The 24653-nt window shown below is 35.2% G+C and overlaps 1 protein-coding gene across 1 annotated transcript in view; it reads right to left on the reverse strand.

Annotated features, from left to right (window-relative positions):
* ADK (adenosine kinase) overlaps nt 1-24653 on the reverse strand; it is a 504899-nt gene that overhangs the window by 260396 nt on the left and 219850 nt on the right. The window contains exons 5-6 of the mRNA XM_068981947.1: nt 16379-16551; nt 12823-12931 (exon numbers count right to left, since the gene is read on the reverse strand). Coding sequence (XP_068838048.1) covers nt 12823-12931; nt 16379-16551 — 282 coding nt within the window. The remainder of the gene's footprint in view (nt 1-12822; nt 12932-16378; nt 16552-24653) is intronic.

Consider the following 24653-nt stretch of genomic DNA (forward strand, 5'->3'; position numbering starts at 1 on the left):
TTGGTGTTTTTTTTTTTCCAATCACACTTTTAATTGTTGTTATAAACCTCTGCCTCTGCATTGAGCTTTTGCAGTTCTGTGGAGTTTTCCTTTTTTTTTTTCCCTTTTAATTTTTTAAAACCTATTATTATTTATTCTACATTCAGTCCTTTGTCTGCTTTCCCTACTGTTCTTTTCTGCCGGGGGCCAGCGTGAGGAACTCCGTCCATGGCAAAGGTCATGAGGAAGGAGGCTTGGCATACGCAAAGGCGTGATCAAGCCTCAGGAAACCCCCTGTTCCCGAGCATCTACCCCAAAACCAGAGTCTGTTTTATGCTCTCACCTACACCTCTGACTTTACGGGGGGCTCTCCCCCATAACCATTTCTCTCGGAGAAGGAGTAAACGTGCAGCTCCAAGGCAATAAAAATTCTTGGGCGTGACTAGAGTGTTTCAGCTTACGGACTCCTCTGAAGGTTATCTAGCCCACCTGTATAGGTTCGTCCGGCCACATGTGATTGTTTACAGCCTCCCAATCTGAGAGGCACGAGATGTTTTAGACTTATTAAAGGCAAATTATTTTGGGGAGTTAGAAATTATTAGTATAATGGGTTGGTTAGGAATTATATTGGTGAAGGGTTTTTCATTTGTTGTGTCAATAATTGCTGCTAATTCCCTGCTCTGGGTGGGACAAGGATGTCTCAGGTCAAACCTCTCTGCTGACAGACTAGCTTGTGTGACAGGATTATCCATACTCCTGCCACATGATTGTTTACTACCTCTTAACCATAAACAGCACAGAGTTTTGGAGTATTTTGAGAGTCTTCATTAGCATAGGGCTTTTTCTTCTTGTTGAGTCAATGACTGCCGCCAGGCCTCCATATCCTTAGGCACCTGGGAATATATTAATCAATGTATTTGGAATATAGCAAAGGAAATATAGTAGTTTTTGATGTTAGCAATACTAGACTTTTTGAGTTAATGGATTTTCTCTTTTGTAATAGATCACTGTACTTTGTTATAAATCACTGTGTCCTTGCTATGTAAAAATGTAACTTTATCATATCTTAAGACTAAAGAGACCTTAAGAGGAGCATTGGTGAAAGGATTTTCATTTGTTAGGCTGATGTTTGCTGCTAAATCTCCATGTTCCCTACCCTTATAATGAATATAACTAGCATATAGGAAGAAATAAGTATTAACCTTTAAGACTAATCATGTTAACCTTGGGTTAAATAAATTCCTTTCTTGATTGTAACTCACTACACCCTCACCCCATAGGAATGTAACTTTATTTGGAGGGTGGTGCCTAGTTTAAGAAAAAACACCCTTGGAAGAAATAAGTTTTTTGGTTATCAGAAAGAAAGGATCATAAAATGTCAGCAGGTCTCACTCATGGCCAGAAGATGATGTACCTTTTTTTATACATTTATGTGAAGCACCTGATTTTGATAAAGGTCAGGACTGCTGACCCCCGCGTGACTCTGTATTCATCCCTATGTGTAACAAAAGGTATATAAGCAAACCCAAAAATAAAGAAATCGGATCAGTTTCCGGAAAGACTGATTCCCTCATGTCGTTCTTTTCTGCTCCCCATTTTTCAGGCTGAATTCCCATCTGGAGCGTGGGTGCCCTCCAAGTCTACTTATTCGCCCCGGTTTTCAAGCCCACGCGAGAAGGAGCCCAAGGAGGGGCACCTTCCGATATTCAAGTGGCACCGGTGGCCCAACGTAGATGGTACAAATTCCTTGTCTTGGAATTTTATTGGTATCCCACGTAAACCAAGTTATTCAGCCCCCTTTTTTCTCCTACTATTTTCTGGCCCAATTCCCATCTGGTGCATGGGTACCCACCAAGCCTACTAATTTTGCCTGGGCTTCTAAGATCGGACCGGGGGGGGCCTCAGTGCCACCTCTCCTTCTGGAGAACGGGAAGACGCCTGTGGCCTGCGTAGGTGGTGATTGGTATCCCATGTGAACCAAGTTATTCAGCCTCTTTTTCTCCACTAATATTCCTACTACACTATCCATTTCTAATCTCTCTATATCTGTGATTAAATACGTATTTTTCCAAAGACGCCGACTCCGTCCCCACCTTCGAATCACCCTGGATCCACCGGGGCTGGACCCGGTACTTTTCCCCATGCAGTTAACCTTTAACATATATAAATCTTCATGTACTTTTATTTAGCTTTGCATATCTAGTCCTTCTTTTCTTTCCTTTCCTCTTAACGTATTTCTTAGTTTTGCTTTCATTGCTTTATTCCCCAGCTGGCACCTTGCTTTAGTTTTGTTTTCCAGTTTGTGCTTTAGCTAGTTTTTGTTATTAACTAGTAGATATAATTTTGGGGTTCCTTTCTTTGCTGGGTCAATCTATTGTACTTTATTTTTGTTGGACTGTTTTGATTTAGCTTATGGATGTATATGTGTGTGTGTGTGTGTGTGTGTATATATATATATATATACATACACTCCATTATTTTAATAATTATTTGCCTGATTTTGTAACTATCATTTGTCTGGGGATCATCTCTGGTTTCTCATTTTTGGGTATGTGTTTTAATCTCATTTAATGCCATAACAAACCACTTGTGGAATCTTCATTCCCGACCAGAGATCAAGCCCCGAGCCTTTGGAGTGGGAGCACTGACTCCAAGGCCTGAGACTACCAGAGAACTCTAGGGAGTATCAAATAGTGAGAACTGCCACAAAGAAAACCACTTGAATACAAGACCCAGCATCACCCAACCACCAGTACCACCCTGTGCAGGACACCTCATCCAAACAACAAACAAAACGAAAATACAAACCCAATCATCAGCAGACAGAATTACCATGTCACCTAGCTTTGCCCATCAGAGGAAAAACAAACAAACAAAATAACTCAGCATAAATTTCACCCTATACGAAGCTTAAGCAAGCCACTGCACCAACCTTAGTGGGGCAGAAACCAAAAGGAAGAAAGAATTCAACCTTGAAGCCTGCAAAACAGAGACCTCAAACACAGTAAGTTTAAAAAAAAAAAAATAATGAAAAGGCAGAGAAATACTACACAAATGAAGGAACAAACCAGAAACACAGAAGTCCAAATAAACGAAGACAAAATAGGCAAACTACCTGAAAAAGAATTCAGAATAGAATAATGATAGTAAAGATGATCAAAAACCTTGAAAACAGAATGGAGAAAATACAAGAATCAATGAACAAAAACCTAGAAGAATTAAAGAATAAACATACAGAGACAAACAACACAATTACTGAAATTAAATTACTCTAGAAGGAATCAATAGCAGAATATCTGAAACAAAGAACGAATCAGTGAGCTGGAAGATAAAATGGTGGAAATAACTTCTGAAGAGCAGAAAAAATTAAAAAGAATGAAAAAAACTGAGGACAATCTCAGAGACCTCTGGAACAATATCAAACTCACCAACATTTGAACTATAGGAGTCCCAGAAGAAGAGAAAAAGAAAGGGTATGAGAAATTTTTTGAAGAGATTATAGTTGAAAATATCCCAAACATGGAAAAGGAACTAGTCAATCAAGTCCAAGAGGTGCAAAGAGTCCCATACAGGATAAACGCAAGGGGAAACATGACAAAACACATACTAGTCAAACTAACAAAGATTAAACACAAGAAAGAATATTAAAAGCAGCAAGGGAAAAGCAACAAGAAACATACAAGGAAAACCCCATACATTTAACAGATGATCTTTCAGCAGAAACTCTGCAGGCCAGAAGGAATATGGCAGGATATATTTAAAGTGCTGAAAGGGGGAAAATCTACAACCAAAATTACTCTACAGGCAAGGATCTCATTCAAAACTGATGGAGAAATCAGAAGCTTTTCAGACAAGCAAAACTTAAGGGAATTCAGTACCACCAAACCAGCTTTACAACAAATATTAAAGGGACTTATATAGTCAAGAAATACAAGAGGAGAAAAAGATCTACAAAATCAACCTCCAGACAATTGAGAAAATGGTAACAGGAACATATATATCTATAATTACTTTAAATGTAAATGGATTAAATGCTCCAACCAAAAGACACAGATTAGCTGAATGGATCAAAAACAAGACCCATATATATGCTGTCTACAAGAAATCCATTTCAGGCTTAAAGACACATATAGACTGAAAGTGAGAGGATGGAAAAATATATCCCATGCAAATGGAAAGCAAAGGAAAGCTGGAGTAGTAATCCTCGTATCAAACAAAACAGACCTTAAAATAAAGAATATTAGAAGAGATAAGGAAGGACACCACCTAATGATCAAGAGATCAATCCAAGAGGAAAACATAATAATTGTAAATATCTATGCACCCAACATAGAAGCACCTCTATACATAACACAAACACTAACAGCTAAAAAAGGAAAAATGGACAATAACACAATAATAGTAGGAGACTTTAACACCCCACTCACATGAATAGACAGATCATCAGAACAGAAAATGAATAAGGAAACACAAATCTTAAATGATACAGTTGAGATGGATCTCATGGCTATCTTCAGGACATTCCATCCATATGCAAAAGAATACACCTTCTCAAGTGCACATGGAACATTCTCCAGGATAGAGCACACCTTGGGTCACAAATCAAACCTCAGCAAAAAACTGAAATCATATGAAGCATCTTTTCTGAACACAACACTATGAGACTAGATATCAATTACAAGAAAAAAACTGCAAAAAACACAAACACATGGAGATTAAACAATACATTTCTAAATAACCAAAAGGTCACAGAAGAAATCAAAAGGGAAATAAAAAAAATTGTAGAAACAAATGACAATGAAAACACGACAACTCAAAACCTCTGGGATGAAGCAAAAGCAGTTCTAAAAGGGAAATTTATAGCAATACAAGCCCTATCTAAAGAAACAAGAAAAACACTGAATAGACAACCTAACTTTACACCTAAAACAACTGGAAAAAGAAGTCCAAAAAACAAGGCAAAATAAAACAAAAATAGCAGAAGGAAAGAAATCATAAAGATCAGAGCAGAAATAATTTAAAAATAAAGGAAAGAAACGATAGCAAAGATTAATAAAACTAAAAGCAGGTACTGTGAAAGATAAACAAAACTGACGAACCTTTAGCAAGACTCATCAAGAAAGAAAAAGAAGAATCAAATCAACAAAACTAGAAATGAAAAAGGAGAGGTTACAACAGACCACGCAAATATACAACGGATTATAAGAGACTATTACAAACAACTATATGGCAATAAAATGCATAACTTGGAAGAAATGGACAGATTCTTAGAAAAGTTCAATTTCACAAGGCTGAAACAGGAAGAAAAAGAAATTATGAACAACCAAAATTACAAGCACTGAAATTGAAACTGTGATCAAAAATCTCCCCAAAAACGAAAGCCCAGGACCAGATGGCTTCACAGGACAATTCTATCAATAATTTAGAGATGGGCTAACACCTATCCTTCTAAAACTCTTTCAAAAAATTGCAGAGGAAGGAACACCTCCAAACTCATTCTATGAGGTCACCATCACCCTGATACCAAAACTAGACAAAACAAAAAATAAGAAAACTACAGGCCAATATCACTGCTTAACATACATGCAAAAAACCTTAACAACATTTTAGCAGACAGAACTCAGTTCATTTCAGTTCAGTCACTCAGTCGTGTCCGACACTTTGCGACCCCATGGACTGCAGCACACCAGGCTTCCCTGTCCATCACCAACTCCCAGAGTCCACTCAAATCCATGTCCATCATGTCAATGATGCCATCCAACCATGTCATCCTCTGTCGTCCCCTTCTTCTCCTGCCCTCAATATTTCCCAGCATCAGGGTCTTTTCCAGTGAGTCAGCTCTTCGCATGAGGTGGCCAAAGTATTGGAGTTTCAGCCTCAACATCAGTCCTTCCAATGAACACCCAGGACTGATCTTTAGGATGGACTGGTTGGATCTCCTTGCAGTCCAACGGACTCTCAAGAGTCTTCTCCAACACCACAGTTCAAAAGCATCAGTTCTTCGGTGCTCAGCTTTCTTCATAGTCCAGCTGTCACATACATACATGACCACTGGAAAAACCATAGCCTTGATTAGATGGACCTTTCTTGGCAAAGTAATGTCTCTGCATTTGAATATGCTGTCTAGGTCAGTCATAACTTTCCTTCCAAGGATTAAGAGTCTTAACTTCATGGCTGCAATCACCATCTGCAGTGATTTTGGAGCCCAGAAAAATAGTTAGCCACTGTTTCCATTGTTTCCCCATTTATCTGCCATGAAGTGATGGGACCAGATGCCATGATCTTAGTTTTCTGAATGTTGAGCTTTAAGCCAACTTTTTCACTCTCCTCTTTCACTTTTATCAAGAGGCACTTTAGTTCTTCTTCACTTTCTGCCATACGGGTGTTATCATCTGCATATCTGAGGTTATTGATATTTTTATCGGCAATCTTGATTCCAGCCTGTGCTTCATCCAGCTCAGTGTATCTCATGATGCACTCTGCATATATGATAAATAAGCAGGGTGCCAATATACAGCCTTGACGTACTCCTTTCCTGATTTGGAATCACTCTGTTGTTCAATGTCCAATTCTCACTGTTGCTTCTTGACCTGCATATAGATTTCTCAAGAGGCAGGTCAGGTGATCTGGTATGCCCATCTCTTGAAGAATTTTCTACAGTTTGTTGTGATCCACACAGTCAAAGGCTTTGGCATAGTCAATAAAGCAGAAGTAGATGTTTTTCTGGAACTCTCTTGCTTTTTTTGATGATCCAGCGGATGCTGACAATTTGATCTCTGGTTCCTCTGCCTTTTCTAAAACCTTCTTGAACATCTGGAAGTTCACGGTTCACATACTGTTGAAGCGTGGCTTGAAGAATTTTCAGCATTACTTTGCTCTCATGTGAGATGAGTGCCATTGTGCGGTAGTTTGTGCATTCTTTGGCATTGCCTTTCTTTGGGATTGGAATAAAGACTGACCTTTTTCAGTCTTGTAGACACTCCTGAGTGTTTCAGATTTGCTGGAATATTGAGTGCAGCAGTTTCACAGCATCATCCTTTAAGATTTGAAATAGCTCAACTGGAATTCTATCACCTCCACTAGCTTTACTCATAGTGATGCTCTCTAAGACCCACTTGACTTTGCATTCCAGGATGTCTGGCTCTAGGTGAGTGATCACACCATCGTGGTTATCTGGGTCATTAAGATTTTTTTTGCATTGTTCTTCTGAGTATTCTTGCCACCTTTTCTTAATACCATCTGCTTTTGTTATGTCCATACCATTTCTGTCCTTTATTGAGCCCATCTTTGCATGAAATGTTCCCTTGGTATCTCCAATTTCTTCAAGAGATCTCTATTCCTTCCCATTCTATTGTTTTCCTCTATTTCTTTGCATTGATCTCTGAGGAAGGCACTCTTATCTTTCCTTGCTATTCTTTTGAACTCTGCTTTCAAATGGGTATATTTTTCCCTTTCTCCTTTGCCTTTAGCTTCTCTTAAACATAATTCAACAAAACTGAATTAGCTTACTGCCTTGAGAGAGTTCCCAGCCCACTAAGTTGAGGAGATAGAGCTGAGAATCAAGGAAGACCAGAGCAGGTAGACATCAGAGGCCAGATATCCAAGAAGCAAAAGCTTTACAGAGAATCCCAGAAATGTGCAAAGGGTTTGCTTTTGAACATTCACCAGACCAGAGCCCAAGAAAAAATGATCTAAAAGTATTACAGGGAAAAGGATTATACAATAGTTTTAGGCACACAGACCTCTGGAAATGGTACTTTTTTCTATCATCTAGAGCAAAAAAACTCAAAATTAACAGGGCACTGCCGTAAGTATAGATAAATCTTGCTTCAGTCATAGGGATTATTTAGCCTTAGAACAGGGTTTCTTAAACCTTGGTTGTATTGATGTTTACAACTGGATAATCCTGTTGTGTGGTTCTGTCCCATGTATTGTAGGATGTTTAGCAACATTACTGTCCTGTACCTACTAGTAGCAATCCTTAGTCATCACAATAAGAAACTTCAAGTGTCCTAATACAGAAGTACTCTGAGACCCAATAGGAGGTGATGGATGTTGAGGCAAAGAACATACTTAAAGAAATAATGGCTGCAAACATTTCAAACATAATAAAAACCATAAGTCCACAGCTCTAAGCAGTTAAACCCCAAGCACAATAAACATGAAAAGAAAACTGAAACTAAAAACTGAAGCACAATAATCAATTGATCAAAATCAGCAATAAATAGGAAATCTCTAAAAGGACACAGAATCAGGGGTGTGTGGCATGTGACATCCAGAGAATCAAAATTTAGGATATCAGATTTCTCATCAAAATAGCGCAAGTGACAAGACAGTAGAGCAACATTTCCAGAGTACTAAAAGACAAAAACCTGTCAAACTAGAATTACATACCTGGCAAAATTTTCTTTTAAAATGAAGGTGAAATAAAGACTTTTCAAGTATAAAAAAATGGAAAGAATTCATCATCAACAGACCAAAACACATGGAATGCTAAAAAAAAATGGTTTTCAGACAGAAGGAGAATCATACCAGGTGGAAATCTGATTCTAAGCAAAAGAAATGAAGAGCTCTAGAAATAGTAATTAAATGAACATATATACATTTATTATTTAAATCACTTTAAAAGATATTTGATGATTTCAACAAAAATGTTATAGTGTTTATCACATGTAAAAGTATAATATGGCTGTGTTTGGTAAGTGAATAATGTATTAATAAAGCTATTTTCAAAAATAAACACAAAATTAGAAAATAAAATGTATCACAGTGATGGCATAAAGACTAGGAGGGATGAAACTGAAGTGCACTACTGCAGGGTTCTTATACCATGTGTGATGCCATACAGCATTATCTGAAGGCAGATTACAATGTTTCAAATATATATAACACCTGAAACAATTGCTAAAATAACAACAACAGAAAGTTAGAGATATTAAACCAACAATGGAGATAAAAGTACTGGATTAACCCAAAAAAGAGGAGAAAAGAGAAAACAGACATTAAAGAACAGATGGGACAAATACCAAATCTAACCATATCAATAATTATATTAAATGGGAATGGTATAAACATTCCAATCAAAAAGTAGCCCTTGTTAGGATGGACAAAAAATAAGACTCACTAGCATGCTGCCTACAAGAGATCCACTTTAAAGAGACAAATAGGTTACAAGTAAAAGAGTGGGAAAAGATATACCATAATATCAACAGTCAAAAGAAAGTTATATTGGTTATATTAATATCAGACAGAGTAGAACTGAGGACAAAGTATATTATGAGGGATAAATATTTCAAAATGATAAATGAGTCAAATAATCAACCATATCCGTTTATGCCCCTAATAAAAGAGTTTCAAAATATATGAAGAGAAATCAGAATTGTAAGGAGGAATACACAAACGCATAATGGTAGTAGGAGGAAGATCCTTGGAAAATCTCTATATTTAGGAAAAAAACAATACATTTCTAAATAATCCATGAGTCATATACAAAAGCTAAAGAGAAAGTAGAAAGTATTACAAACTAAATGAAAATGAAAACATGATATATCAAAATTTGTGAGAGACAGTCAAAAAAATGCTTTCAGAGAATTTTACAGCACTAAATGTCTATAGTAGAAGAGAAAAGTCTCAAATCAATAAATAATTCTTCCAAAGGTGGAAGAGGGGTGGAACAGAACGAAGGAAGAGGAGTAAATGAGCGGCAAATGAAATTCAAAGTAAACAGAAAAAAAGAAAACCTAAAGAACAGAAATAAAAACCAACCTGACCTTGCACTGCCCATAAGAAGTGTTAAGGGACAATGAAGCAATGTCCACAAGGCACTTTGTTTCATAAAATATGACAGCAAACAAGGCGTCATTCACATATAAAAACAACATGAAAATAAGCTCAAGAAGAGAGTTCTTAGTCTCTCATTGGTTGGGAAATGTTTAATGAATGCAGCCAATTGAGGGACAAAGTAAACAATAAAGGAATGGGGTAAACGGGGTAAAGAAGCGAATAGTTAGCACTTAAATCATTTAAATATAGAATAAGTCTGTAACAATTATGGTTATAGAACAAAATGTAAATTTTTAAACACTTAAAATATAAGAATAATTATAAAAAACCAAGAAGGAAGATGAAATATAGCACTAATTTGCTGACTTTTCACAGCACATTAATATTGCTTAAAAAGAAAACACACGGTTTATAAAATTAATGGCTCCAATCTCATCTTTTTCATCCTTTTCATATCTTTCCTAAATATCACAGTCTTAGAGGGCTACTGTAACAATGTTTCTTTCAATAAACAGACATGTCAATCTGATTCGAAGGTAAAGAGCAACTAAGGTTTACGTTTTCAAAAATCAATTAGCTACTAATATAACTAAGAATCCCTAAATATCTACTAGGAATTTGGTTTAAACATGGAAAATTTGAGTTTATATGCCATAAGTGGGACACTTTACACCAAAAGAGAATGCTGGTGTATGCATAATCTATACTTCAATTTTTTATAAGACAATTTTTTGCTTTCAATTATAGATTCAATGCATTATGTGACAGAGAAAATGATGAAAAGTTTTAAATTTTTTTAATGCTTCAATAATTCATGGAAGAGTGAGAAAAAGTCGAGTACGTAGATTTAGATTATTTTGTGTAATGCAGACAGACATTTTACTTATGGAAATATGCTGGATATACTGAACCGCTTCTTTAGATCAAGAACCTTTTATATTTAAAAGAGCTCCCACAATTTCAACTTTTTGAACCTCCAAAGTTTACAATGATGATGTGAGATGACTACAAACCCCTACAGAACCTGAAAGTGTTAGAAAGCCCATCTGATTTCTTGAAATAAGTACAGATATATCTATCAACTCAATCTAAATTTGCAGTTTTATCACTAAGACTAGACTGGATGCTCTGAACACAAAGGAAATTAAATATTTAAAAGAACAGCTGAAAGTCTGTAGAAATAACATTACATTTCTGAAGAAATATCACAGATTTAAATGAACAGTAATTATATTCTTAGTTGTAAGCAGAATAAATATTTGTTGAATGTTCACCAAGAATATATAGCATTGTAAGTATCCAGTATGAATCTACTATTTCCAGAACTATTTAAATAGTCAAATCTGAACAAACTATAGATTTACTTGGCAATGTGAAAGAGCATTCTTTTATGAAATTGCTGACACAGAAACTAAGAGATAACAGCTACAAACAGATGAATCAACTGCAATCTGTTTCGATACTTGTTTCTGGCTGAATACACCACGCAAGTCTCAAAAGTAATTCAATTTTATTATTTTGATCAAAACTGATCACTCTACACTTTATAAAAAACTTTACACTTTATAAAAAACTTTAACACTACTAAAAAAATTCTATCTACCTGAAGTTGGCTAGATGTGTTACAGTATATAATTGCTACAATTATTTGTTGGTTTCAAATGGGTCTATACTGCTACAAAAATTTCACTCATGCAAAATTGGCAAGATGTGTTATATGTGCATAATCATTAAAATTATGAGTTGTTTCCAAGTTACCTCATAACTTGAGGTCTAATGAATATATTGACATACAAAGAATTATAACTGTCAGGGTAAAAATATTTTTGTATCATTATATATTGTCAAATTTCAGTCAGTAAATATAGCATAAATAACAACAAACTTTAAACCATGTGCTCTTTGACTTTCAAATAAGAGATGGTTTAAGATAATGCATAGACCCCCTTACAGCTATACTACAAACCCTTGCTACCAAGACATTAATGAAAAAATGTGACAATTTTGAGAAATAAAACAAAACAGAAGATAACACAGAAAATTTTTTAAATTTTGAGATGTTTTTCTTACATAGTAGCAGAAGACATAATGTGACTTTCCTCTATATAATCCTCTCAATGTAAGCATTTACTTGACAGCTATAAAGGAGACAGGATTTGCTATCCAGAAGGATCAATACCAACCTTGTAAAGCCTACAGCAGAGCACATAAACATGCTGTAGGAGACATTAACACTAGACTGAAAGAAATAATTATATTTTCAATAAACATGTTCTTACTGGATAATCAATTTTTTACACATCTTACCAGCTGTTTCACAGCTCAGGTAGTAAATGGCAGCAGCTGTTATATCAAAACCATATATGCATATGAAGTACTTGTAATTTTTCAGAGGTATCTACTTATTTTTCATCAGTCACATTTAACTCATATTAAATAAAAACAAGATTTTCATAGGGTGATTAATTCAGGAGAATTTTTATTATAGTCTTATTTTAGAAATGAATTCTTAACTAATTATTTTTATGTCAGAAGACTTAATAATTGAAATTACATGCTGCCCCTATTCTGATATTTAACAGATTTGTCATGATCAATGTCTCTGAAATATTAAATTAAAAGGTGTCATGGTAATTACTATGGAATAAATACTAATTAAGATTTTTTAGGCAAATGAGCTCAAACTGTTTGCAGTGAACAATTATATTACTAATATTTTCCCACACAACACATGCATCATTCATATGCAGCCCACAACTGGCTAATTTCCAGAATTACTTCAAAAGACCTTAACATTTAATACAGAATTTGTCACTTGGTTAAAAATATCTATATATAATGTATACAAAAGAAGGTATACTTAAAGGTAAACAGTTCAAATTATGTTACCACAGAATGATCATATTTCTGTTCTTAATTTGTAATAGTGAGCCCAAAATATGCTTTGAGATGGGTATATAATTTGCAGGATGAGACAATTATTTTTAAATGTACATCAACAAACAACTATAATCTATAGTAAAAATATGTACCAGGAATTTGAATTAGTCAAATACTTACTGCTATATAATAAACTCTTGCTTTGTCTACCAATATCCAGTTTTTCTCCATATCAAGATGTTTTTCCTTTTTGTAACAATTGGCAGCAGCAAGATTAGCTACAAGGGATCTAAAACAACAACAAAATGTAAGTAGGCTTTTACTTACAGTCACACCTGTCCTGTAACTATACAGTTAACTATTTTTGCAACTTTTGTTTTCGTTTTAATTTTTCTTTTTAAATTTTTTTAACACCAAAAACATTTTGTACTGAAGTATAGCCATTTAACAACGTTGTGACACTTAGAGGTGAACAGAGAAGGGACTCTGCCAAACATATATATGTATCCATTCTCCTCCAAAACCCCCTCCCATCCAGCCTGACACATAACATTGAGCGGAGTTTCATGTGTTATATAATAGGTTTGTGTTAATTATCCATTTTAAATATAGCAGCATATATATGACCTTTCCAAAGTCCTTAACTATTCCTGGACTATCCCATGGAACCTCCCCACAACCATGAGTTCATTTTGTAAGTCTCTGAGTCTTTTTCTGTTCTGTAAGTAAGTTCACTTGTATCATTTCTTTTTAGATTGCACATGTAAGGGATGTCATATGATATATCTCCTTCTCTGTCTGAAATACTTCACTATGACTTTCATTTTAATTCTTAATTCTTCAAACTGCTGTATATTGATTTTACTAAACTAATGTTAATTTTGTTTTAAAAATTTTGTAAGACATCTTGGTTACCTTGATAAAAACAGACATTAATCTAAATATCATCTAGTATTTCAAGAAACTAGCATTTAAGCTTCCTTTTGATACTAACATGATAAAATTATCTACCCTCTACATTTTAATAGTTCAAAACGCAGATAAGAAATAGCTACTATATAGTTATACATAAAAAATATATATGCAACTAAAATCTTCAGTTTTTAAGTATCAACAGAATATCCATTGATATTTAATGCTTTAAAAGCCAAGCATGAGATTAATTTTGTAAAACCCACATATATATGTAGACCATATTTACTATGAGAAATTAATTTGCAATTCATTACATTTTATGCACTATAACATTTAAATTATTTTTTATAGTTGAAAACTCCCTGTGCTGATCCAGTTTTGCAGCTGAAAAATCTAACCACAATACTACACTTAAAATTTTGCTGCCAAGTATCACATACAACTTTTTATTATTGTCCAACAATTAAACTTAACACAATAATTGTTTACATTACATATAAAAATACTTTTCCTTTTCCTACTGATCCAGAAATAAGAAAACACAACTTGCCAATTTTTCCAACTTTTTTTGATAACAGTTGTGATTTAAAAAATGGAAAGAAACCCACAAATATATAATCACTTAAGATTTTGATAACATGGTTAGATTCTCTTTTGAAAAAATCAATTATCTTCAAAAACATATTTCTACTCACCCATATGCCAACTGAGTGACTAACTGAAGGATACATTCTGTTTATGTTCAATTGGATTAATGAAAATAAGCATGATATGCATCAATGCATGCATATATAAAATAACTATATTACAATTTAAGAATAACCACTCAATCTATAAAATATATTTTAGTAATCGTGACTCCTGCAAAATTTTGGCATAAAATGGTTACTAAATAAAAGCAAATACTTTTAGTATGAGCTACTAAATTCTATTCTGATAATAAAACTACTCTTCGGTAGAAAACTAAATAGTCCTCCAAAAGAAAATACAGGTATTCTTACTATCCAAGTGTATCTGGTCCAGAGTTTAGAGAAAAAAACCTGGTTAAGAAAAATATTGCCTTAATCTGAGTTTGGGATAGTAGAAGTAAGGGTTTCTAGCTCTATTTAAAAGTTTATCCAAATTTATTAAGTTCTACAATTTGGAAAATGAGTTAGATAGCAAAGGTTTCCCTCAGTTTCTGACTTCCAATATTACCTAAATAATACTGATAATGCAATTCATATGAGTATATAAATTAAGCTGCTGACATCTGGAAAACCTAGTATTATCACAAATGCTCTTTAAAATAACAACATATAAAAACAATTTAGCAATTTTACTGTAGCTTGAGTGGTAAAACAGGCAAAAGTCGATCCATTGCTCACTAACAGGAAATCTCTGCACCTGCCTACTAAAGGTAATTTTAGAAAAACTGTAAAGAGGAAAGGTCTAATTAAGTATATCTCAATATCTCAACAATTGATGGTTTTATTTATTACAAATACTATTTTTTGTTGGTAGGAGAACTTTACTACTTTCCTGTAACTTTATTTTTTAAAATGGCTTTGGTGCCATAACTATTTCTGAAAGTTTTATTTTAGCTATTTCATGACTACTGTCTAGAATAGTCAAGGTTTTCATATACGTTTGCAAAGTCAAAAGTGCGCAAAAATAAATGAAGTAAAAAGAGGGAATAGAGCAAGGGGAGCAGAGATAAGGTAGGAAATAAGGAAAAGAAGACAAGAGGCGAGAAAGAAGAAAGAGAGAGACAGGAAATGGGGGAGGACATACAGCATTTCTAGTATAAGGTATGTAAAGTATCGAGTGAATTGTTATTTTAAAAGAGATCATCTTTGTGGATTCTAACAATAACAAAAAAAATCATTTTTTTCTTTTTCAATGGAGGAAAAAAGCTCGTGCTGATAAGCAACATGGTAATGTTGATGTTAGCAAAGCATGAATGTCCTGAAGATATACCCCATGAAACTGCAAAAGGCACAGAAAGAGGCAATGCATGGCAGGCTCTGACAGACAGCGTTCAAGTTCATAGAAAGAAAAATCTTCTGATAAGCAAAGCTGTTTAGAAATGTAATGGCTTGTTTTTTGAGTAGCACACTACCCATGACTGAAGTTGTTTAGTTTGGACAGATAAATATCTGCCAGAACTGCTTTAGATGATGTAATCTGTAAGAGACTGGATATAACGTAGTATTTTATACATGATAAAATACATTAAAATATATTTAATATATATTAAAATATATATGTGCAAATATTTAACATTTCAATCTCAGGATACGTAGAAAAGGACAGTCTTCTTAATGTCAGTTTGGCAAGAACCTAGCTATAAAACATTGAATAAAATGTGCTTCATTCTTAACTCTAATTCTCTGGTGGCTCAGCTGGTAAAGAATCTGCCTGCAATGCAGGAGACCCGGGTTAAATTCCTGGGTCAGGTAGATTCCCTGGAGAAGGGAATGGCAACCCACTCTAGTATTCTTGCCTGGAGAATTCCATGGACAAAGGAGCCTGGTAGGCTATAGTCCATGGGGTCTCAAAGAGTCGGACACAATGGAGCAACTAACATACACACACATAAAAAGCATCAGCAAGAACACATGATCTCCAAATTTTCATTTCATTGTGCTTCATGGAGACAATAGCAGGTTCAAGAAAGGAAAAAAAAAAAAACCTTAAGGAAAAGTGATATAAGAAGGGTTTATTAAATATTAAAACCATTATAAACATGAAATCTAAATTCCAAACTCAGATTTGAATTCAGATTTTACCAGCGGTTAAACAGTCAATTAGTACAGAGCTGCCTTCAGACAGCACTGACCTGTTGCCACCAGTGATGCACGCGGCACAAGTTCCTGTGGGCTGCTCATTCTGTTCATAGTAATGAGCATCCACATGGGCTTCAGCAGCTTTTTTCTTCAGGATCTCCCCAAATTTATCTATCCCAATGCATCCAAAAAATGTTGCTGCTTTGTGTGGCTGCTGAATCATCCACTGAAAAATGGAAACATAAATAATTTTAATGGGTCAGAAAAATGGAACACATAGTTCAGTATTCTGCCATGGATGGTGGCATAAAATGGTTTCTTTGTGAGCAGCTGTCACTGTTATGAACGGAATTCTATTCTTGTATCACCACTTATGATAACAAATTTGATATAACAACTAGAGAAAATCTTAATATACTTCTTTCAAGGAAAGAAAGAGAGCAGAGCGATTGATTAAGAACTCAGAATCAAAGTCATATAGAATGTTCGGTTACTAATTAGTCTTAATACAGAAAAATAATACCAAGTCCAATAGAAGTAGTGAAGCATTGTCATTAAAAGTCCAGAATCTATAATGAATACCGTGTGGGTTCAAATCTTGCCTTTGCCACTAATTAGCTGAATAATTAAGAGCACGTCACTTAACATTTCTATGCCTCAGTGTCCTCATCTATAAATGGCAAATAATTATATCTCATAAGGTTGCTGGAGATTAAACTAAGTAATTTAATGTATATGCATTGTTGGACAAGGTACACAGCATACAGTAAATGATGTATAGCTGTGGTTGTCCCTATGATATATGTAATTCATATATGTGTATATATACATATATATACACAAATATATATGCTAAACTATGTTCAGGTCTAGTAAGTTGCTTTAAAGACAACTTACTTATTCAGAACTAAAGAGTATTAAAAATTCTAATTCATTAGTCTCATAAACTTTAATTTGCTATAAATTAATGAAAATGTCTTTTAAAATGCATACTTTCTCTTGACTTGTTATCTTTTCTAATTAGGCTAACTCCTGAGGTTTTTAACAGTCGTATTAGTTAAAACAGTCATTTTGTTACTGTAAACATTTATTTTGTTTCTATGACTTTTTAGAAAACTACTCAATATACATAGTCATGATGTCAAAATCATACCATATTCCCAAGTATTTGGGGGAGAAAAGAAATGCATGTATCAATATATTCAGTGTAAAAGGGATGAGGAATGTAAACAGATAATGAAGAGAAACCTGTAAGATAAAGATACACTAACTGTCTAATGCTTTAGCAGTCTAATTCTACATATAGGGATTTATCCTGAAGATACACATCCACAAATACAAAACAACATATGCCTAAGTATTCTTTGAGACATTATTTGTTATGAAAAGTTATTGGGGAATAAAATGTCCCACCACAGAAGATTGGGTTAATAAAATATAATAAATTCAATCAATAGAATAAAAAAATTAAAAAAAAAAGACAAGCAAAACCATCTGAAATACAACAAATATTTAAACGCAATGTGTAATCCTTACTGGATGTTGAACTGAGAATAAAATCAAACAGCTATAAAATTATTGGAATAATCACTGAAACTGGAATATGTATAATATATCAGAAAACAGTATTGCATAAATTCTAAATTTCTCAAGTAGAGAATACAAAATGGTTCAGAAAAAATATATATATATTTATGTAAAGAAAGAGAAAGCGAAAGCTAAGATGCTAAAAGTTGGTATATTTATATAATAGGTACAAAGAAGTTCTTTTACTTCTCTTTATACTTCTCTGTGAAAAACCAAGACAGCATATTAAAAAGCAGAGACATCACTTTGTTAACAAAGGTCCGAACAGTCAAAGCTATGGTTTTTTGAGGAGTCGTGTGTGCGTTTGAGAGCTGGACCATGAAGAAGGCTGAGTGCCAAAGAACTGATGCTTTCAAACTGTAGTGCTGGAAAACTCTTGAGAGGCCCAAGGACTGCAAGGAGATCAAGCCAGTCAATCCTAAAGGAAATCAATGCTGAATATTCATTGGAAAGACTGATGCTGATGCTGAAGCTGAAAGTTGATATTTTGGCCACCTGATGTGAAGAGTTGATTTATTAGAAAAGACCCTGATGCTGGGAAAGACTGAGGCAAAAGGAGAAGGGTGCAGCAGAGGATGAGATGGTTACATAGCATCACTGACTCACTGGACATGAATCTGAGAAAACTCTGGGAGATACTGAAGGACGGGGGAGGCTGGGATGCAACAGGCCATGAGGTCGCAAAGAGCTGAATATGACTTAGTGACTGAACAACAACAAGTATTTTTCTGTAAGCTAGAAAATTTTCAAACTTAAAGGAAGGGACAAAGATATTATGACTAAATCAGTCATTAAATTTAAAAATAATAATAATTTAAAATTAACTTATTCAACTTTGATGATATCAATGTATTAAAATAAGTTAACCTCATGAAGCATTTTGATATCTTAAAATGCATCAATAGCCATACCGAATAGATTTTAAATCCTTTAAAACACTCTTAGGTAAATTATAAATTTAACAACAGAAAATATCTTTGGGGCTTTTTTATAATTTACTTTTACTCATGGAGAAGCATGATTGAATGATCAACCATGTTTGCTTTAGGTAGTGAGATAAAAAAAAGGGAAAGTCAATAGCAAATTTTACTATGATCATTTAAATAACTTAAAATGTCATTAAAACATCAATGATAGTAAGTGCAATGTAATTCAGCCTAATTATAATCAAATTTCATATGTTAAAAACTGTAGTCTGAAAAAAAGGGCTATATCACCTCACTATGGAGGTTAAATCTGATTTATAATTCTTCCTTAATCAGAATTTAAATAAATTAAAATGTTTATATTACAAATCAATATTACTTTAACCTTCAAAATAAAAAGAATGGACAAATAATAGAACTATTCAGCAGGTTATGTTATAATTCCACTACTGAATATTTCATCATAGGCAACTGGCTAACATTCTGGTAATATCTGATATCAGCATACTGACAAAGAAAAGAACTTTACTCTTGGATCAGTTATTTCCACTTAAAAGTTAGCCAATCTAAAATGAGAGTTTAGTAAGCCAAAGCGGACACATAAAAGAAACAGAAGCCATGCTCACCGCTTGAAAGTATTTAGTAAACTACCTGAATAAGTCAAGACGTTGTAATCAAGGAAGTTGGGAAAGATTAAAAAATCAATTCTTAAACATTTAATACAGTATACTAGAGAATAAAAAGATGAAAATAACAGTCCCTAAAACAAAGTCAAAATCATTACATTCTCAGAGTTTCTAGAAGAGATTAAACTTTCAATCATAACTGGATTCAATCATTACTGCTTTTTTAAAGGCAAAATAAACTGCCCCAATTTTTTGTTCTTGTAAATACAGTACATCATTAAACACATATGTTTAATTTCCAATCTAGCTCTGAGGGAGAAGCAGGGTTCCGAATTACCCTTGTGCTATAATTAACTATAAAGAAAATCAAAAGGGAAAAACTGTAGAATTTTCAAACACTGGCCAACAGGAAGAGCTGCACTGTAATCTTTGATAGGAAAGACACAAGGTAAGCCCCGACATCACGCAGTCTCTCTGCCAGTAAGCAATTTACAGACTATGGTGCAGGGAACAAGACAAACACAACCTGGCATGCTCACTGAAATGAGCAGACAGAGGTTCAAGGAGAGTCAAGAGACTAGAAATTTTGCAAAAGATTTTCAAAGAGGAATGAGCTGAAATCCATGTAGAGTACTTACTGAGGCTCTGGCTGGGGACCAATCTGTGTGTGTTTAAGGAATATCTGAGATCACAAAGAATCTCATATAAATGCTTTAGGATTAAAAAGTGACTTTATCAAGGTCTCAGGAGTCAGTTCAGTTCAGTTACCCAGTCGTGTATGACTCCTTGCGCTATAGCACGCCAGGCTTCCCTGTCCATCAACAACTCCCAGAGCTTACTCAAACTCATGCCCATTGAATTAATGATGCAATCCAACCATTTCATTCTCTGTTGTCCCCTTCCCCTCCCACCTTCTCTCTTTCCCAACATCAAGGTCTTTTCAAATGAGTCAGTTCTTTGCATCATGTGGCCAAAATATTGGAGTTTCAGCTTCAGCATCAGTCCTTCCAGTGAATATTTAGGACTGATTTCCTTTAGGATTGATTGGTTTGATCTCCTTGATATCCAAAGGACTCTCAAGAGTCTTCTCCAAAAACACAGTTCAAAAGCATTAATTTTCGGCACTCAGCTTTCTTTATAGTCCAACTCTCACATCCATACATGACTACTGGAAAAACCATAGCTTTGACTATGGACCTTTGTTGGCAAAGTAACGTCTCTGCTTTTTAATATGCTGTCTAGATTGGTCATAGCTTTTCTTCCAAGGAGCAAGTGTCTCTTAATTTCATAGCTGCAATCACCATCTGCAGTGATTTGGGAAACAAAGAAAATAAAATCTCTCACTGTTTCCAGTTTCCCCATCTATTTGCTATGAAGTGATGGGATTCGATGATATGATCTTCATTTTTTCAATGTGGAGTTTTAAGCCAACTTTTTCACTCTCCTCTTTTACTTTCATCAAGAGGCTCTTTAGTTCTTTTTTGCTTTCTGTCATAAGGGTGGTGTCATGTACATATCTGAGGTTACTGATATTTCTCCTGGCAATCTTGATTCCAGCTTGTGTTTCATCCAGCCCAGCATTCTCATTAAGTACTCTGCATATAAGTTAAACAAGCAGGGTGACAATATACAGCCTTGACGTACTCCTTTCCCGATTTGGAACCACTCTGTTGTTCCATGTCCAGTTCTAACTGTTGCTTCTTGGCCTGCATACAGATTTCTCAAGAGGCAGGTAAGGTGATCTGGTATTCCCATCTCTTTAAGAATTTTTCACAGTTTATTGTGATCCACACAGTCAAAGGCTTTGGTGTAGTCAATAAAGCAGAAGTAGATGTCTTTCTGGAACTCTTACTTTTTCAATGATCCAGCGGATACTGGCAATTTGATATCTGATTCCTCCCGTTTCTAAACCAGCTTGAATATCTGGAAGTTCACAGTTCACATACTGTTGAAGCCTGGCTTGGAGAAGCCTGAATCAGGAGTCATTATTTTAAAAAAAAAAATCTAATGTGATTCTATATACTACCAAGGAACAGCTGAAATTTAAAATTAAGAAAACAATGTCATCTACAATAATGAAACATACTGGGATAAATTTAAGAAAACGTGGAAAATCTGTACAGAGAACACTATATATGTTTGCTAACGGGGAAAAATATCTGCATAAATAGAGAGCTATATACTATGTGTATGGATTAGAAAAAAATATGTACACACACACACACATACGTTTTTGGCCATGCTGTGTGGTTTGCGGGGTCTTAGTTTCCTAACCAATAGACTCAATCTGGTCACTCAGCAGTGAAAGCATCAAGTCTTACCACTGGACTGCCATGGAATTCCCCAAAACTCAATACTTGTTAAAAAAAACAATTCTCCATTAATAGATTGAGAGAGCCACTGCAAATCATAATCAAAATCTCAATATGAGGACTTCCCCGGTGGTCCAATGGTTAAGACTCTTCCTGCCAATGCAAGGGACAGGGGTTCAATCTCTGGTCCTGAAAGATTTCACATGTTGCAGGGCAACTAAACCCATGTGCAGCAACTAATGAGCCTGCATGCCACAAGCACAGAAGCCTGCTTGCCCTAGAGCCATCCACCCCAACAAGAGAAGACATGGCGATGAAAAGCCCACACACAGCAACTAAAAAGCGCCCCACTCCCTGCAATTAGAGAAGGCGTGTGGGCAGCCCTGAAGACCCAGCACAGCCAAGAACAAATAAAGAAAAACAAACAAACAAAAAGCTCAATAGAATTTTTAAGGATATATCAAAAAGCTGGTTCTATCAATAGGAAAAGAAGTAACTAGAACAGTCAAAGGTTAAGAGGTAGGCAGTGTGACAGAAATTAACAGTGATTTAAATTTCAATGTCTCACATATAAAATGTGGATAATATAATCTGTGATCTTATAAGGATGCTTTAAGAATTAGAAGTAGACTAACGAAACACGCACTTTAGTTCTGGAAGTGATATGAAATAGCTCTTACTATACTGTAAGTAACTACATCTAACAGGAGAACCAGAAAGTCATCATTGATAACTTTAAATAAACACATGAATTCAGTTCAGTTGCTCAGTCGTGTCCGACTCTTTGCCACCCCATGAATTGCAGCACGCCAGGCCTCCCTGTCCATCACCAACTCCCCGAGTTCACTCAGACTCACGCCCACCGAGTCAGTGATACCATCCAGCCATCTCATCCTCTGTCGTCCCCTTCTCCTCCTGCCCCCAATCCCTCCCAGCATCAGAGTCTTTTCCAATGAGTCAACTCCTCACGTGAGGTGGCCAAAGTACTGGAGTTTATCAATTTTGAAAGCAGTAGTAAAGATACCATGTTACCAGGAAACACCCAGGAGGGAGATTAATTGCAGCTGAGAGGATCAGAAGAGCCTTCCAGAGATGGGTGACATTACAACTAGTCTGAAGGATAGGTATAATTTTCAAAAATAGCTATAAACTGGAAAGAAAGTAGAAGCATAGAGCACATGCCTCCTTTACTGTGTTAGGAAAAAGAAGTTTCATTTATTAAGTGGTTAGTTCTAAACAACATAGTATTTATTTCATAACAATTTAGCCCCTGCTGGGCACTACACACTTCTCAAACCTTGCCATCAGACTGGTCACCACCACACTCATTTCCTGTCTCACAATGATTTTTGAGCAGTGCTTTTTTTTTTTCTTTCAATCACAAAAACTCAATTTTACAAAGTTTATGATACCACCAAAAGAAAGATTGCAATCCAATTTTAAAATGGAAATATCTGAATTGAGTGGTTTGTACTATGTCTAATAGATATCACTGTTTCCCTAGGAAATTTAAAATATACTGTCGAACCAAACTGTCCACACATATGAGACCTTGGCATACAGTTTGAGGAATAAGAATGGTGTTAATAAAATTGAGAAAGAGAAATAAAGGAAAATAAACATTTGTCAATTAGGAATATAATTACAGAACATTATGTGTGAGAATAGTGTTATCTGCATATATGAGGTTATGTCATCTGCATATCAGATACGGAGATGACACCATCCTTATGGCAGAAAGGGAAAAGGAACTAAAGAGCTTCTTGACAAAGGTGAAAGAGGAAAGTGAAAAAGCTGGCTTAAAACTCAACATTCAGATCATGGCCTCTGGTCCCATCACTTCATGGCAAATAGATGGGGAAACAATGCAAGCAGTGACAGCCTTTATTTTCTTGGGCTCCAAAATCACTGCAGATGGTGACTGCAATCATGAAATTAAAAGATACTTGGCTCCTTGGAAGAAAAGCTATGATAAACCTTGACAGCGTTATTAAAAAGTAGAGACATTATTTTGTCCACAAAGGTCCGTCTACTCAAAACTATGGTTTTTCCAGTAGTCAATTACGGATGTGAGAGTTGGACCATAAAGAAGGCTGAGTGCCGAAGAATTGATGATTTTGAACTGTGGTGTTGGAGAAGACTCTTGAGAGTCCCTTCGACAGCAAGAAGATCAAACCAGTCAATCTTAAAGGAAATCAGTGCTGAATATCATTGGAAAGACTGATGCTGAAGCTGAAGCTACAATACATTGGCTACCTGATGCGAAGAGCTGACTCATTGGAAAAAGACCTTTATGCTGGACAAGATTGAAGGCAGGAGAAGGAGATGACAGAGGACGAGATGGTTGGATGGAATCTCTGATTCAATGGATATGAGTCTGAGTAAGCTCTGGGAGATGGTGAAGGACAGGGAAGCCTGGCGAGCTGCAGTTCATGGGGTTAGTCACCAAGAGTTGGGCATGAGAGTGCAAATGAACAACAACCAATATGTAAGGAAAGAGACTGGTGAGAGCAAATATCTAGGTGAGATTATTAAGTGCCACTTTAAGAAGTTTAGGCAACATTCTATAGGTAGAAGGGTGCACAGGAGGGATTTTTAGCAAAAACGAGAGGGTAAGAGATGATCTCTCATAAGGGAAGAAACTAGGAGGAGGAAATTTACAACTGGATTTAAACAGGAGCTGAATAAATGACATATTAAGCTTCACATCAAGAGACTTAAACAACACATGGAAAGATTTCTATTAACTTCACCTTTCAGATGAATTTTCTCTTTGTCACCTAAATGTAACATTTAGGACAGTATAAATGACAGTGATGCTCAAGAACCAGTCACTTCTAAAATAATGCTACTTTAATTCAATCCATGAAGAATGAT

This window comes from Capricornis sumatraensis, chromosome 10 (assembly GCF_032405125.1).
Source record: "Capricornis sumatraensis isolate serow.1 chromosome 10, serow.2, whole genome shotgun sequence".
Lineage (NCBI taxonomy): Eukaryota > Metazoa > Chordata > Mammalia > Artiodactyla > Bovidae > Capricornis > Capricornis sumatraensis.